We start from the raw sequence: 16697 nt of genomic DNA, 5'->3' as shown, positions 1-16697 counted from the left end.
GGTGTTTAGACTCTGGGTTTAGGGTGTTAGGTGTAAACATAACTTTTCTTTCCCCATATGAATCAATGGGACTGCGTTACGGAGCTTTACGCTCCTTTATTGCAGGTGTTAGGCTTTTTTTTTTTTAGCCGGCTCTCCCCATTGATGTCTATGGGGAAATCGTGCACGAGCAGGTAGAACCAGCTCAAAGCAGCACTGGTATTTGAGTGCGATATGGAGCTTAATTTTGCTCAGCGCTGCAATATTGCCGGCTAACGCCGGGTCTTTGCAAACCTGTAATTGTAGCGCTATAGGGAGGTGAGCGGTGGAAATAACTTGCAAGTTAGTACCGAGCCGCTCATAACGCAAAACTCATAATCTAGCCGTAAATCTTTTGTTTATAAAGAAATCCTGACATGCAAACTTATATACAAACTAATGGTTATTAAATTAAAATGTAATGTCAATGTCTTCTCTTACGTGGTTACTAGATTTTCTCTCATGCACTTGTGGTGTCATACAATGACCTTTTTACTTTGATAAAACAGTGAGAACTGCAGGAGAAATGTTTAGAGAATAAGCCAGACCTGGTAGAAAACATTCAAGGGCCAGTCTACTTGAACTATTTTATTGTTTCAAAAGCTAGATAATTCATTTTATTACCCATTCCCCAGTTTACATAACCAACAACATTATATTAATATACATTTACCTCTGTGATTACCTTGTATCTAGGCTTCTGCAGACTGCCCCTTATTTCAGGTCTTTTGACAGACTTGCATTTTAACCAATTGGTGCTGACTCAAAAATAACGTGTGTGAGTACAATGTTATCTATAGGGCACACATGAACTAGCACTTTCTTGCTGTGAAAGACTGTCAAAATGCACTGAGATAAGAGGTGGTTTTCAACGGGTTAGAAATCAGTTTGAGCTGATCTAGGTTTAGCTTTAAACAAAGAATAGCAAGAGAACAAAGCAAATTTGATGATAAAAGTAAATTGGAATCATAAAAGTTTAATTTTGACTCAATTGTTCCTTTATGAGTTTACTGTTTAATTGAGAACTATTTGGAAGCTACTAAGATTATTGTAAAACCTTTGATCACTTTCAAGCTAAAAGGAAATAATTCTAGAAGTTTTCTACTTGCGTAACTGATTTAATTACCCTTTCCATTCATTTTGGTTACAGAAAGGAACACATGTAGAGGTGTTTTTTTTTTGTTTTGTTTTTTTAAGCCAATTGGTTTGTGATGGCTGCTGGAATAATTATCCCCCTTTAAACGGAAGGCCGGGTGCGGGAATAATTATTCCCCTTTAAGCGGAAGGCCGGGTGCAGGAATAATTATCCCCCTTTAAGCGGAAGGCCGGGTGCGGGAATAATTATCCCCCTTTAAACGGAAGGCCGGCTGCTGGAATAATTATCCCCCTTTAAACGGAAGGCCGGGTGCGGGAATAATTATCCCCCTTTAAACGGAAGGCCGGCTGCTGGAATAATTATCCCCCTTTAAACGGAAGGCCGGGTGCTGGAATAATTATCCCCCTTTAAGCGGAAGGCCGGGTGCGGGAATAATTATCCCCCTTTAAGCGGAAGGCCGGGTGCGGGAATAATTATCCCCCTTTAAGCGGAAGGCCGGGTGCGGGAATAATTATCCCCCTTTAAACGGAAGGCCGGGTGCGGGAATAATTATCCCCCTTTAAACGGAAGGCCGGCTGCTGGAATAATTATCCCCCTTTAAACGGAAGGCCGGGTGCTGGAATAATTATCCCCCTTTAAACGGAAGGCCGGGTGCTGGAATAATTATCCCCCTTTAAACGGAAGGCCGGGTGCTGGAATAATTATCCCCCTTTAAACGGAAGGCCGGGTACGGGAATAATTATCCCCCTTTAAACGGAAGGCCGGGTGCGGGAATAATTATCCCCCTTTAAACAGAAGGCCGGGTGCGGGAATAATTATCCCCCTTTAATCGGAAGGCCGAGTTCTGCTAGCGCTATGTGTTCTTCATGGGTCGGATATCTTGCAGGATCAGTTTTTTTTTTTTTAAGCCAATTGGTTTGTGATGGCTGCTGGAATAATTATCCCCCTTTAAGCGGAAGGCCGGGTGCGGGAATAATATCCCCCTTTAAGCGGAAGGCCGGGTGCGGGAATAATTATCCCCCTTTAAACGGAAGGCCGGCTGCTGGAATAATTATCCCCCTTTAAACGGAAGGCCGGGTGCTGGAATAATTATCCCCCTTTAAACGGAAGGCCGGGTACGGGAATAATTATCCCCCTTTAAACGGAAGGCCGGGTGCGGGAATAATTATCCCCCTTTAAACGGAAGGCCGGCTGCTGGAATAATTATCCCCCTTTAAACGGAAGGCCGGGTGCTGGAATAATTATCCCCCTTTAAATGGAAGGCCGGGTACGGGAATAATTATCCCCCTTTAAACGGAAGGCCGGGTGCGGGAATAATTATCCCCTTTAAACAGAAGGCCGGGTGCGGGAATAATTATCCCCCTTTAATCGGAAGGCAGAGTTCTGCTAGCGCTGTGTGTTCTTCATGGGTCGGATATCTTGCAGGATCAGTCGAGCAACGTGTAAGCCAGCCGCTTGGTTCTCTTATATCTCTTTAAGCTCATGCAAACAGTAAACAGTGCTCCTTTAGTAAATAAATAAATGTTAAACATAAAAAAAACGATTGTGTTAAAAAAACAGCAAACAAATTACTTGTTTTCTTGCTAATTGAGCACTTAGAATTTCTCTGAGCTGGCATTACATAACCTAAGATCTACTGTCACATGATTTTTGCAGCAAAAGTCTTCTACTGAGCATGGGCAGTAAACTGACTAAAGCAATTATAGATGTCACCTAGCAACCACATCAAAGGAAAATCTGTTCCATTGCCTTCCTGTACAGCTCGCAGCCCCCTTTTTGACTAAAATGAATAAATAAAAGGTCAAATTGTTTTAAAATGATGAATAAAATATATTGTATTCTTTATTATGTATAACTAGCTGACACAAAGGGAAGTGCTATAGATAAGGGAAAGACTTACCAAGGTGACAAGCCCAGGATGGCTAAATATGACATTAAATTGTACGTTTTACTAAATGACTACACTAATCTTATCACTGTTATTTCATAGGGGTTATCATGGTACTCAGCTTAACACTCTTTGGGGTATATTTCAAGATTATGGAGATGAACCTGCACAACTCCTCTGTGCTGCCCTCTCCCTCCTCTCTAACCACTGACCCTGGGGATAACCTGGCAGCGCTGGCACTGGGCAGCATGGCATTCTTTATAGCTGGTATGTGACACATGATGAGGATAACCCTGTTGCTGCTTTACGGATTCAGGGTGTAATATTGTATAATGTGTAATGCAACATGTAGCCTTCCCTATCTCATGCTCAGCACATCACATATCACCTGTTTGACATTGCACCTGCCATAAGTAAATGTATTTATATACAATTATTCTAAAGAATAAAATGTGTGCGTACAGGGCTGGAAACCAGTAAACACAAGTGATGCGTTCTCTACCGTTTGCTCTGTTTTATGCAGGTTTTGCTCTGGGTTGGGGACCAATACCATGGTTAGTGATGTCGGAGATATTTCCTGTTCGAGCACGAGGTGTAGCCAGTGGTGTTTGTGTTGTTACAAACTGGGGCTGTGCTTTCCTAGTAACCAAGGAGTTTCATAACCTCATGGTAAGTGCCACTGTCTTCTCTTGTTAGCACATACGGTAGATACTCGTATACTGATGATGTGCCAGTGTTCTCTCATTAGCGCATGCGGTAGATACTTGTGTACTGATGATGTGCCAGTGTTCTGTCATTGGCACATACGGTAGATACTCGTATACTGATGATGTGCCAGTGTTCTGTCATTAGCGCATGCGGTAGATAGTCGTGTACTGATGATGTGCCAGTGTTCTGTCATTAGCACATACGGTAGATACTCGTATACTGATGATGTGCCAGTGTTCTGTCATTAGCGCATGCGGTAGATACTCGTGTACTAATGATGTGCCAGTGTTCTGTCATTAGCGCATACGGTAGATACTCGTGTACTGATGATGTGCCTGTGTTCTGTCATTAGCGCATACGGTAGATACTCGTGTACTGATGATGTGCCAGTGTTCTGTCATTAGCGCATGCGGTAGATACTCGTGTACTAATGATGTGCCAGTGTTCTGTCATTAGCGCATACGGTAGATACTCGTGTACTGATGATGTGCCTGTGTTCTGTCATTAGCGCATACGGTAGATACTCGTGTACTGATGATGTGCCAGTGTTCTGTCATTAGCGCATACGGTAGATACTCGTGTACTGATGATGCGCCAGTGTTCTGTCATTGGCGCATACAGTAGATACTCGTGTACTGATGATGCGCCAGTGTTCTGTCATTAGCACATGCGGTAGATACTCGTGTACTGATGTGTTATAGGGTTTGTCTACAGAAGAGATGACAGTTATCATTATCTCTTAAAGTGCCACTGTAAGTAAATATTTTCTATGCCTGCTACTAACTAACTACCCCAAATACGCTTTTTATCAATAGCATTTCATTAACATATCTCTACCGTATATCAGAAATCTTGTCTGCAAATTTAATTGTTTTCCAAACCCACTCCGTGGGTATCCTTTGCTCTGTACCAATCCGTTTACAATACCTAGGTTCCAAAATGGCGCTTTAAACACAAAGTTATTGGTTTAAGTATTTTGAACACGCAGTGCTGAAAATAGTGGGCAGGATAACGTGACATCATCGGGGAATAAAAGATATAACTTTTAGAACGTTATGAAACTTCGTTTTGGAGAAAATATAGGTCAGTAGGTTTTAATTAATGTTTATTAACTTTAATATGTTAGTTGTTTAGCTTAAAAATTATAACAGAAAGTAATCCTTTAAAGAAGCATTTTGTTAACTTTACAATGTCTTGATTATTTAAATGTTTTTCAGTCTGTCTATCTTGAATCTGTATCTATTTGTATCTGTCTATATCTATCCGTCTGGTCTAGCTATTCTTCTGCTCTATCTAAAACACATTTGCAGTTTTCTTTCCGATTTATCAATATATTGTCTTTTTTGCCTATGTTTCTTTCTTCTTTTAAGCTTACACAATGGTTTTCTGTGAGCTCGCTCTCCTTACAGATGTGTGTCTGGATTGTGTATGTGCTGTGGCCCCATCCTATGTCCCTTGAGGTGTAAGGAGCTAGTATATGCTCAGGAGGGTGCAGTTGTTGCGTAGGGATTAGCTTTTAATAAAAGGATACCGCCGTTCTTCCACTTGCTAATAAAGCTGAAGACAGAGTTTGTGAAGATGTTTTCTCCTAGCGCTAGTCTTGTCCCTTTAAATGTATTCGCAGTCAGAACCAATACGATTGGCTTAATATAGTTATTAATATCTGTCATTTGTAAAAAAAAAAGAAACAAAGATTTCTCTTGTTAAGTGTAGTCAGTCCACGGGTCATCCATTACTTATGGGATTATAACTCCTCCCTAACAGGAAGTGCAAGAGGATCACCCAAGCAGAGCTGCTACATAGCTCCTCCCCTCTACCTCATTCCCAGTCATTCTCTTGCACCTAACTAAAGATAGGACGTGTGAGAGGACTGTGGTGTTTTTAAACTTAGTTTTTATTTCTTCAATCAAAAGTTTGTTATTTTAAACGACACCGGAGTGTGTTGTTTGTTCTCAGGCAGCATTAGAAGAAGAATCTGCCCGAGTTTTCTATGATCTTAGCGGTCGTAACTAAGATCCACTTGCTGTTCTCGGCCATTCTGAGGAGTGAGGTAACTTAAGAACAGGGGATAGCATGCAGGGCCCACCTGCAAGGAGGTATGTGCAGTAAATTATTTTCTAAGGAATGGAATTGACTGAGAAAATACTGCTAATACCGATGTAATGTAAGTGCAGCCTTAAATGCAGTAGTAGCGACTGGTATCAGGCTGATAAGTATGTATGCATACTCTGAGGTATTTTCTGGGGAATGGAATTTCACTTAGAAAAAACTGTCAATTTTAAAGTAATATTTGAGCCTTCACTGCAGTGAAAACGACTGGCAGCAGGCTTATTAATAAAACTTCATATGTTTCAATTATAAAACGTTTACTGGCATGTTAATCGTTTTTCCTGAGGTACTTTTTTTTTACCACATGGCTGTCGTTTTTTCTGCATAAAAACAGTTTACTGAGCTTCCCCACTGTTGTAATATGAGTGGGAGGGGCCTATTTTAGCGCTTTATTGCGCAGTTAAAATTCAGTCAGTCTTCCTATTTCTTCCTCCATGATCCAGGACGTCTCTACAGAGCCCAGGGGTCTCCAAAACTAGTTTTGAGGGAGGTAATCAGTCACAGCAGACCTGTGACAGTGTGTTTGACTGTGTTAAAAACGTTTATTATTACAACTGTTAACCGTTTGGGTATTAAGGGGTTAATCATCCTTTTGCTGGTGGGTGCAATCCTCTGCTAACTTTATACATTTTCTGTAAAAATTTGGTTGCTTTAACTAATTTGGTTCATTGTTAACTCAACTGTGTCACATTTTTATGTTTCTTAAAGGCGCAGTAGCGTTTTTTATATAGCTTGTAAATTTATTTAAAAGTTTTTTTCCAAGCTTGCTAGTGTTATTGCTAGTCTGTTTAAACATGTCTGACTCAGATGAATCTCTTTGTTCACTATGTTTAAAGGCCAATGTGGAGCCCAATAGAAATTTGTGCACTCAATGTATAGATGTCACTTTGAATAAAAGTCAAACTTTATATGTTAAGAAAATATCACCAGACAACGAGGGGGAAGTTATGCCGACTAACTCTCCTCACGTGTCAGTACCTTCGCCTCCCGCTCAGGAGGTGCGTGATATTGTGGCGCCAAGTACATTAGGGCGGCCCATACAAATCACTTTGCAAGACATGGCTAATGTTATGACTGAAGTACTATCTAAATTGCCAGAATTAAGAGGTAAACGCGATTACTCTGGGGTAAGAACAGAGCGCGCTGATAATAGTAGAGCCATGTCTGATACTGCGTCACAATTTGCAGAACATGAGGACGGAGAGCTTCATTCTGTGGGTGACGGGTCTGATCCAAATAAACTGGATTCAGATATTTCAAATTTTAAATTTAAGCTTGAGAACCTCCGCGTATTACTAGGGGAGGTATTAGCAGCTCTGAATGATTGTAACACGATTGCAATTCCAGAGAAAGTATGTAGGCTGGATAAATATTTTGCGGTACCGGTGTGTACTGACGTATTTCCTATACCTAAAAGGTTTACAGAAATTATTAACAAGGAGTGGGATAGACCCGGTGTGCCCTTTTCACCCCCTCCTGTATTTAGAAAAATGTTTCCAATAGACGCCACCACACGGGACCTATGGCAGACGGTCCCTAAGGTGGAGGGAGCAGTTTCTACTCTGGCTAAGCGCACCACTATCCCGGTAGAGGATAGCTGTGCTTTTTCAGATCCAATGGATAAAAAGTTAGAGGGTTACCTTAAGAAAATGTTTGTTCAACAAGGTTTTATATTGCAACCCCTTGCATGCATCGCGCCTGTCACTGCTGTGGCGGCATTCTGGTTTGAGTCTCTGGAAGAGACCCTTAGCACGGCTCCATTGGATGACATTATGAACAAGCTTAAAGCCCTTAAGCTAGCTAATTCATTTATTTCTGACGCCGTAGTACACTTAACCAAACTTACGGCTAAGAATTCCGGATTCGCCATTCAAGCGCGCAGAGCGCTGTGGCTTAAATCCTGGTCAGCTGATGTGACTTCTAAATCTAAACTGCTTAATATTCCTTTCAAAGGGCAGACCTTATTCGGGCCCGGCTTGAAAGAAATTATCGCTGATATTACTGGAGGTAAGGGCCATGCTCTGCCTCAAGACAGGGCCAAACCAAAGGCTAAACAGTCTAATTTTCGTGCCTTTCGTAACTTCAAGGCAGGAGCAGCATCAACTTCCTCTGCTCCAAGACAGGAAGGAACTGTTGCTCGCTTCAGACAGGGCTGGAAAGCTAACCAGTCCTGGAACAAGGGCAAGCAGGCCAGAAAACCTGCTGCTGCCCCTAAGACAGCATGAAGTGAGGGCCCACTATCCGGAAACGGATCTAGTGGGGGGCAGACTTTCTCTCTTTGCCCAGGCTTGGGCAAGAGATGTCCAGGATCCCTGGGCGTTGAAAATCATATCTCAGGGATATCTTCTGGACTTCAAAGCTTCTCCTCCACAAGGGAGATTTCATCTTTCAAGGTTGTCAGCAAACCAAATAAAGAAAGAGGCGTTTCTACGCTGTGTACAAGACCTCTTACTAATGGGGGTGATCCACCCAGTTCCGCGGTCGGAACAAGGGCAAGGATTCTATTCAAATCTGTTTGTGGTTCCAAAAAAAGAAGGAACCTTCAGACCAATCTTGGACTTAAAGATCTTAAACAAATTCCTAAGAGTTCCATCGTTCAAAATGGAAACTATTCGAACCATCCTTCCCATGATCCAAGAGGGTCAGTACATGACCACAGTGGATTTAAAGGATGCCTATCTTCACATACCGATTCACAAGAATCATTACCGGTATCTAAGATTTGCCTTCCTAGACAGGCATTACCAGTTTGTAGCTCTTCCCTTCGGGTTAGCTACGGCTCCAAGAATCTTTACAAAGGTTCTGGGCTCTCTTCTGGCGGTACTAAGACCGCGAGGCATAGCGGTAGCTCCGTACCTAGACGACATTCTGATACAAGCGTCAAGTTGCCAAACTGCCAAGTCTCATACAGAGATAGTTCTGGCATTTCTACGGTCGCATGGGTGGAAGGTGAACGTAGAAAAGAGTTCTCTATTACCACTCACAAGAGTTCCCTTTCTAGGGACTCTTATAGATTCTGTAGAAATGAAGATTTACCTGACGGAGGCCAGGTTATCAAAACTTCTAAATGCTTGCCGTGTCCTTCATTCCATTCAACACCCGTCAGTGGCTCAGTGCATGGAGGTAATCGGCTTAATGGTAGCGGCAATGGACATAGTACCATTTGCGCGCCTGCATCTCAGACCGCTGCAATTGTGCATGCTAAGTCAGTGGAATGGGGATTACTCAGATTTGTCCCCTCTGCTAAATCTGGATCAAGAGACCAGAAATTCTCTTCTATGGTGGCTTTCTCGGCCACATCTGTCCAAGGGGATGCCCTTCCACAGGCCAAATTGGACAATTGTAACAACAGACGCCAGCCTTCTAGGTTGGGGCGCAGTCTGGAATTCCCTGAAGGCTCAGGGATCATGGACTCAGGAGGAGAGTCTCCTTCCAATAAACATTTTGGAATTAAGAGCAATTTTCAATGCTCTTCTGGCTTGGCCTCAGTTAGCAACTCTGAGGTTCATCAAGTTTCAGTCGGACAACATCACGACTGTGGCTTACATCAACCATCAAGGAGGAACCAGGAGTTCCCTAGCGATGTTGGAAGTCTCAAAGATAATTTGCTGGGCAGAGTCTCACTCTTGCCACCTGTCAGCGATCCACATCCCAGGCGTGGAGAACTGGGAGGCGGATTTTCTAAGTCGCCAGACCTTTCATCCGGGGGAGTGGGAACTTCATCCGGAGGTCTTTGCCCAACTGATTCATCGTTGGGGCAAACCAGATCTGGATCTCATGGCGTCTCGCCAGAACGCCAAGCTTCCTTGTTACGGATCCAGGTCCAGGGATCCGGGAGCGGTGCTGATAGATGCTCTGACAGCACCTTGGGTTTTCAACATGATTTATGTGTTTCCACCATTCCCGATGCTTCCTCGATTGATTGCAAGAATCAAACAGGAGAGAGCATCGGTGATTTTGATAGCGCCTGCGTGGCCACGCAGGACCTGGTATGCAGATCTAGTGGACATGTCGTCTTGTCCACCTTGGTCTCTGCCTCTGAGACAGGACCTTCTGATGCAGGGTCCTTTCAAACATCCAAATCTAATTTCTCTGAAACTGACTGCATGGAGATTGAACGCTTGATTCTATCAAAGCGTGGATTCTCGGAGTCAGTTATTGATACCCTGATACAGGCTAGGAAACCTGTTACCAGGAAAATTTACCATAAAATATGGCGTAAATATTTATATTGGTGCGAATCCAAGAGTTACTCATGGAGTAAGGTTAGGATTCCTAGGATATTGTCTTTTCTACAAGAAGGTTTAGAAAAGGGTTTATCTGCTAGTTCGTTAAAGGGGCAGATTTCAGCTCTGTCTATCCTTCTACACAAACGTCTGGCAGAAGTTCCAGACGTTCAGGCTTTTTGTCAGGCTTTGGCTAGGATTAAGCCTGTGTTTAAGACTGTTGCTCCACCTTGGAGCTTAAACTTAGTTCTTAACGTTCTGCAAGGCGTTCCGTTTGAACCCCTTCATTCCATCGATATCAAGCTGTTATCTTGGAAAGTTCTGTTTTTGATGGCTATTTCCTCGGCTCGAAGAGTCTCTGAGTTATCTGCCTTACATTGTGATTCTCCTTATCTGATTTTTCATTCAGACAAGGTAGTTCTGCGTACTAAACCTGGGTTCTTACCTAAGGTAGTCACTAACAGGAATATCAATCAAGAGATTGTTGTTCCATCATTGTGTCCTAACCCTTCTTCAAAGAAGGAACGACTTTTGCACAATCTGGACGTTGTCCGTGCCCTGAAATTTTATTTGCAGGCAACTAAAGATTTTCGTCAAACTTCTTCTCTGTTTGTCGTTTATTCTGGACAGAGGAGAGGTCAAAAAGCTTCGGCTACCTCTCTCTCTCTTTTTGGCTTCGTAGCATAATACGTTTAGCCTATGAGACTGCTGGACAGCAGCCTCCTGAAAGGATTACAGCTCATTCTACTAGAGCTGTGGCTTCCACTTGGGCCTTTAAGAATGAGGCCTCTGTTGAACAGATTTGCAAGGCTGCAACTTGGTCTTCACTTCACACTTTTTCAAAATTTTACAAATTTGACACTTTTGCTTCTTCGGAGGCTGTTTTTGGGAGAAAGGTTTTACAGGCAGTGGTTCCTTCCGTGTAAAGATCCTGACTTGTCCCTCCCGTCATCCGTGTACTTTTAGCTTTGGTATTGGTATCCCATAAGTAATGGATGACCCGTGGACTGACTACACTTAACAAGAGAAAACATAATTTATGCTTACCTGATAAATTCTTTTCTCTTGTAGTGTAGTCAGTCCACGGCCCGCCCTGTTTTTACGGCAGGTCTAAATTTTAATTAAACTCCAGTCACCACTGCACCCTATAGTTTCTCCTTTCTCGTTTGGTTTCGGTCGAATGACTGGGAATGAGGTAGAGGGGAGGAGCTATGTAGCAGCTCTGCTTGGGTGATCCTCTTGCACTTCCTGTTAGGGAGGAGTTATAATCCCATAAGTAATGGATGACCCGTGGACTGACTACACTACAAGAGAAAAGAATTTATCAGGTAAGCATAAATTGTTTTTGGCAGGAATAAAAATAATTCATGTGCTTATTTATTCCTTAAATAAATCTATATCTTGTAAAACACCATCTCATCAGGAAGTATTTTGTCTACAAGACGACAGCCGTCAGTTCTGCACCAGCAGTCAGTGCTCATCACTTTACACCTGTGTCTGAAAAAGCTTTATGTAGCTGGTACTTTATATGGGCTGGTCTGGAATTAATAAATATCTATATATGTAGTGCTGCTGTATACTATACTTTTCTTCATAAATGGAAAGAGTCCACAGCTGCATTCATTACTTTTGGGAAATAAGAATCTGGCCACCAGGAGGAGGCAAAGACACCCCAGCCAAAGGCTTAAATACTCCTCCCATTCCCCAGTCATTCTTTGCCTTTCGTCCCAGGAGGTTGGCAGAGAAGTGTCCAGAAGTTTTTGATAGTCTCTTATGGAGGGTAGTACTCTACGGCATTGGACTGGAGTTTTAAGTAGTCCTGTCAGCCTCTCAGTGAGAGCATGGATGAAAGTTAGAGTCCAGAGATGCAGGGAGAGCCTTTCTGCGAAACCATCCCGACTCATATTAACAACTCCACAAGCAATCAGCGTTGACGAGTTTCGCTGCCTGCTTTCTTCTCTCAAGTCCATGGCAGAGGCGACGCTCCTATCTGTTACACTTGAAGTGCCGTGTTCCTGTTCCACGGCATAAATTCCGGTAAGATCGTTTCATTTTACTTTCTTATGAATGTAATGTATTACATAGGGTTTGTCGAGAGGCTAGAACCTTGCGGGACTACCTTTATTTAGGGTCTCAGTGAGGCTTCTTTTGTATCTTGGAATCAAGGGTTAATATCTCCTAAGGGGAGTTTATTGAACAGGGGGGGGGGGTTAATCATGTTTGTGATTCGATTTGCTTATGTGTAGTGTTACTTTGGCTTGAGGCCTTGTGGAACATAACTGCCTTGGTAGTGACGCGGCCTTTACGGTAGGGTGCGCTTTTTTTGGGACTGTACGGCCTACCTTGTGACCGGCGTGGTCACATTTTTGCCTCTCCAGTTCCGCATTCCTGACCGTGTGGCGACGGTAAGATTCTGGCCTGCTGGTGTCTGGTGTTAGGAGGTGGTGAGTGCCCCCAGCCATTGGGGGTGTAAGGTGCCATTTTAGATTAATTTGTCTAATTAGTCCAAAACATTTTGTATTCATTCCCAGTTATGGGGGACTCTGATGTTGAGATTCAAATGGTCTCTGATTCAGATTCTACTTTTTGTGACGAATACGTAACGGCCCAGATGACGCATGACAGTCAGTTATGTTCCGAATGCCGTTCTAGTGGGCCTAATTCCTTGGGACCGGGAAATCAAGGGGTCGCTGAGCCATCCGCCTCTGGGGATTCTGTCCCTCGAGTGGTGAGTTCCCTACCACTTACTGTTGCTAAACGTGCGGGTGACCCAGATTATGCTTATCCTTCCCTGGAGGGTGGTTTGTTCCCTCTGGAGGTTGCGGCACGTTTCTGTATTCAAATTCTTATGGCGTTGGCACATCTGCAGCTTCCAGGTGTTTGCTTAAGATTGTGTTCGTGTTCCATCAACCTGGGTTCCCTAGGCATGGGGTGGCCCGTTTAGTTATCTGGGGGAGCGACTGGTCCTGAGGCTCCGGTGGGGGTATGCTGTGCTTTTTGGTACAGACTGGCTCGCCTTTGTGTTCTGCCACGGCACATTCTGGCGTTGTTGGAGGATCCCATCCTTAATGGATATAGGGCTTCTGGGTCTTCCTCTCCGAATAGCTCTCAGAATTAATTATAAGGGGAATAAGTAAGTAATCTTTTTATAGTCTGATTTGAGTATCTTTTCCTATCTGAGCTTGGTCGGGCAGGGTTCCGTTGGGCCGTTCCTGTGGGTGTGCCTGTTGTCATTGGGCGTTAACCTACAGGTTGCCTTTTCTTTTTAATCCGGCTAGGATGTCTTTTATTTGATTTTACAAGCTCATGTTTTGTTTTGTTTTGTATTCCTTTGGGAATTTTCACTCTGGAATCGATACTCGCGATTTCTTGATCGCACCGGATACTTCTACGGAAGTTGTTCTGGGGACGCGCTAGTCCTCTGTTTGTCGTTTATCTCCCTTCCTGGGGGTGTGTATTTCAATTATGGGCTGAGGTTCAACTCTTATGGCTTGAGGCCTAAATTTGGTCACGTGACGTCTGGCTGGTCCAGTTTTGGCGCTGAGTGCTTGCATTACTGTTTGCGTTGTTTATTATCTTGTTGTTACAAGTTTCAACTAAGCATTCTGAGAAGGCCTGCGAGTCCGTGGGGCATGGGGGACTGGTTCAGTTTTCATTGGCTCCGAGTTAGTCGTTTGGGACTCGGTGGAGTTTCAGTCCATCACACTCCGTAGGTTCCGATTCTTGGGGATGTGAGTTTTCCTTTCCCGCATGGGTTGAGGTTTGGAGGTTTTGGACCTCTTTGCTGCCGTTTTGGGCGGTCTTGCCTTCCCAGGGCTATCAGACTCTTCCTTAGGGTCGAGATCTCTGGTCTGGGTACTTTTTCTCCTTATCGGTTGAGGCCGCCATATGGGAGGGCCTTGTGGTCTCCTTTTTCTGGGAGTTTGTGTTCCTTATTGGGATATTTGGCTATTTTTCTTATCCTAGCTATGTCTAGGGGTTGTTTCCGGGTTTGTGATGCTATGCATTCTCCTTCCCTGGATGTTGTCCTCTGGGTTTGTACTCTGAGGAGATTATGAGACCTAGCCTTATTGACTCGTTCTTCGGGTGACTTGTCCCCGATGTTTTCTTCTTGGGTATGGAAGTGTGGGTATTGTACACCTGTTGGGCTTAGAATCTTCTTGGTCCTGGCGTGCCCTATTGCTCTTTGGAGTTGGACTTCTGTACGGGATGTTCTCTTTCCCTTGGGTTGGGATTTTTGTGTGTGAGTTTTCGACCCGTTCTACGGGTTGGTCTTACTTCCTGGTGTAGTCTGTTTTTTTTTCTTCAGACGGGGTATGGTATTCCCTGGGGTATTGTTTACACAATTCTGGGGCTCAGGCTTTCTTTTAGGAAATTTTTATATTTCTATGCCTGGTCCGGAAACCCTTATTCTCCAGGGAACGTGGACTATTTCTTATGGTCTTGCTAGTTGTGCTACTAGCAGCTGGGCCAGGAACTCTGTGTGCTTAGGCTCCTTGTGGCCTGTCTTGTTCTTGAGGGTATGTGCTTTCCATTTGGAGAGTTCCTTTTTCATGTTCATCAGGGGCGCCTGTATGATTTTTGTTCAGCTCTACTTCCGGCTTGGCCTTATGAGCATTTGCGCCGTCCTTGTCTGTGCCCTTCCCTTGAGGTGGGTTGTCTTGCTTTCCTTAGAGGCGAGGTTTCCTCTTTGGAAGATGTTGCCCTGTCCATTGTGCAGGTGGGTTGAACAGGTTGTCCTGTTAAGAGGGTAATTCACTTTCTGGGATTGTTCTGTTCTGTCTGTGATTTTGCAGTTTCCATACTGCTATGTGGAGTTTGACATAGAGTGTCGGGCTAGATCATTAGACTTCTGTCTTTTCTACCTATCTCTATGGGGATCTTCCTTAGAAGTATCTGTAAGTGCTTTTGGAAGGCTTCTGAGCTCTGTTGGGGTGTCTGGGGTCATCCTTTTCCGCCCTTTTTCTATGGGGCTGGTGGTTGGGACCCTTTCTTTTCCCCTGTATTTTAGTCATGTTGCTTGGGCTGGTCCAGTGTGGACTAGGATCTGAGATGAGCGGTGTCTCCTCTGTTTGTGGAGGTCTGAAGAGCCTTTTTTTTGAGGTTCTGAGCTCCTTGTAGCCCGGCTACATGTGTTGGCCTTGGATTTCCTGAGTGTACCCACTAGTTGATGGATGTTACTATCTTCGGCTGCTATTTACTTACCTGCAAGTGTTTCCTTTTTTTTCAGTCAACTTGGTATGACTGCTGCGTTTGGTGCTAAGAGGTTGCTTCTCTGGGGTTATTGCAGGTGTTGGTTTGAATATTTTGATATTCAGAGTTCCGGGCAACTTGGGACTATGCTTTCAGTTGTTTTGTTCGAGGCAATTGCTCTGATTTTTTCGGAGAAGTTTGCTTCTCTGTTCTGTTTCCCTATCTAACCTTGTGGTTCAGTGCTGTCGGGGTCTGGGCGTTGCCTTCCCTTGTTTGGGAAACCTTGGGGTCCCTGTGAGCGTGGTTCGCTTTTTGGGGTTCCTCTTTTATTTGGATTTTATTGCGCCCTCTTTAAGATTTTCTGGAAATCCTTGTTATTCCTCCATATTTTCTCCTTGAGAGTTTTCCGTTGTCTCCCCTTCTATGAAGGGGTGTGTGGTTGAGGTTCGTCCTTTGGGCGACAGTATCTCTGGAGGAGTGTTGGCTCAGTTGCGTACGCTTGGCGGGCTCTAGTTCGGCTTGTGGACCATCTGTGGGTCAGTGTCCTTGGGGGCTGTGTTTTCTTTTTCAAGTGTTTTCTGGCTTCGGACGAAGTGGGATTTTTTTCTGGGGTTGTGCCCTCAGAATGGGCCGCCTTTTGTACCCTCCCGTGTTAGCATTCAGTGTCCTCTATAGCTTGGGTATTGTTTTCCCAAAAGTAATGATTGCCGCTGTGGACTCTTTCCATTTAAAAAGAAAAACATAAATTATGTTTACCTGATAATTTCCTTTTCTTCTGATGGAAAGATTCCACAGATCCCCACCCGTAATTTTATGTTGGGCGTCCTTATATTCTTCTGGCACCTTTCACCCTGATGTTTCTTCTACTGTTCCTTGTTCCTCGGCAGAATGACTGGGGGATGAGGGGAGTGGGAGGAGTTTTTAAGCCTTTGGCTGGGTTGTCTTTGCCTCCTCCTGGTGGCCAGGTTCTTATTTTCCAAAAGTAATGAATGCAGCTGTGGACTCTTTCCATCAGAAGAAAAGGAAATTATCAGGTAAGTATAATTTATGTTTTTTATGTAGTAGGTGTAACATAGTGATATATACTGTAATACACAGGCAGAGGTGACAGGGGAATATATATATAAATATATGTGTGTGTGTATGTAGTGCTGCTGTATACTGTACTTTATATGTAGTAGGTGTAACATAGTGATATATACTGTAATACACAGGCAGAGGTGACAGGGGAATATATATATGTGTGTGTGTAGTGCTGCTGTATACTGTACTTTATATGTAGTAGGTGTAACATAGTGATATATACTGTAATACACAGGCAGAGGTGACGGGAATATATATATATATGTGTTTGTGTGTGTGTGTGTAGTGCTGCTGTATACTGTACTTTATATGTAGTAGGTGTAACATAGTGATATATACTGTAATACACAGGCAGAGGTTACAGAGGAATATATAT

The 16697-nt window shown here is 43.6% G+C and overlaps 1 protein-coding gene across 4 annotated transcripts in view; it reads left to right on the top strand.

Moving 5' to 3' along the window:
- The window catches only part of SLC2A8 (solute carrier family 2 member 8), a 179671-nt gene that overhangs the window by 116034 nt on the left and 46940 nt on the right, over positions 1 to 16697 (top strand). For all 4 annotated transcript variants that reach the window (XM_053695349.1, XM_053695350.1, XM_053695351.1 and 1 more), the window contains 2 exons: positions 3105 to 3269; positions 3526 to 3671. In XM_053695349.1, coding sequence (XP_053551324.1) covers positions 3105 to 3269; positions 3526 to 3671 — 311 coding nt within the window. The remainder of the gene's footprint in view (positions 1 to 3104; positions 3270 to 3525; positions 3672 to 16697) is intronic.

The sequence above is a fragment of the Bombina bombina genome, chromosome 12, assembly GCF_027579735.1.
Source record: "Bombina bombina isolate aBomBom1 chromosome 12, aBomBom1.pri, whole genome shotgun sequence".
Taxonomy (NCBI): domain Eukaryota; kingdom Metazoa; phylum Chordata; class Amphibia; order Anura; family Bombinatoridae; genus Bombina; species Bombina bombina.
This window is presented reverse-complemented; position numbering and strand designations above follow the sequence as displayed.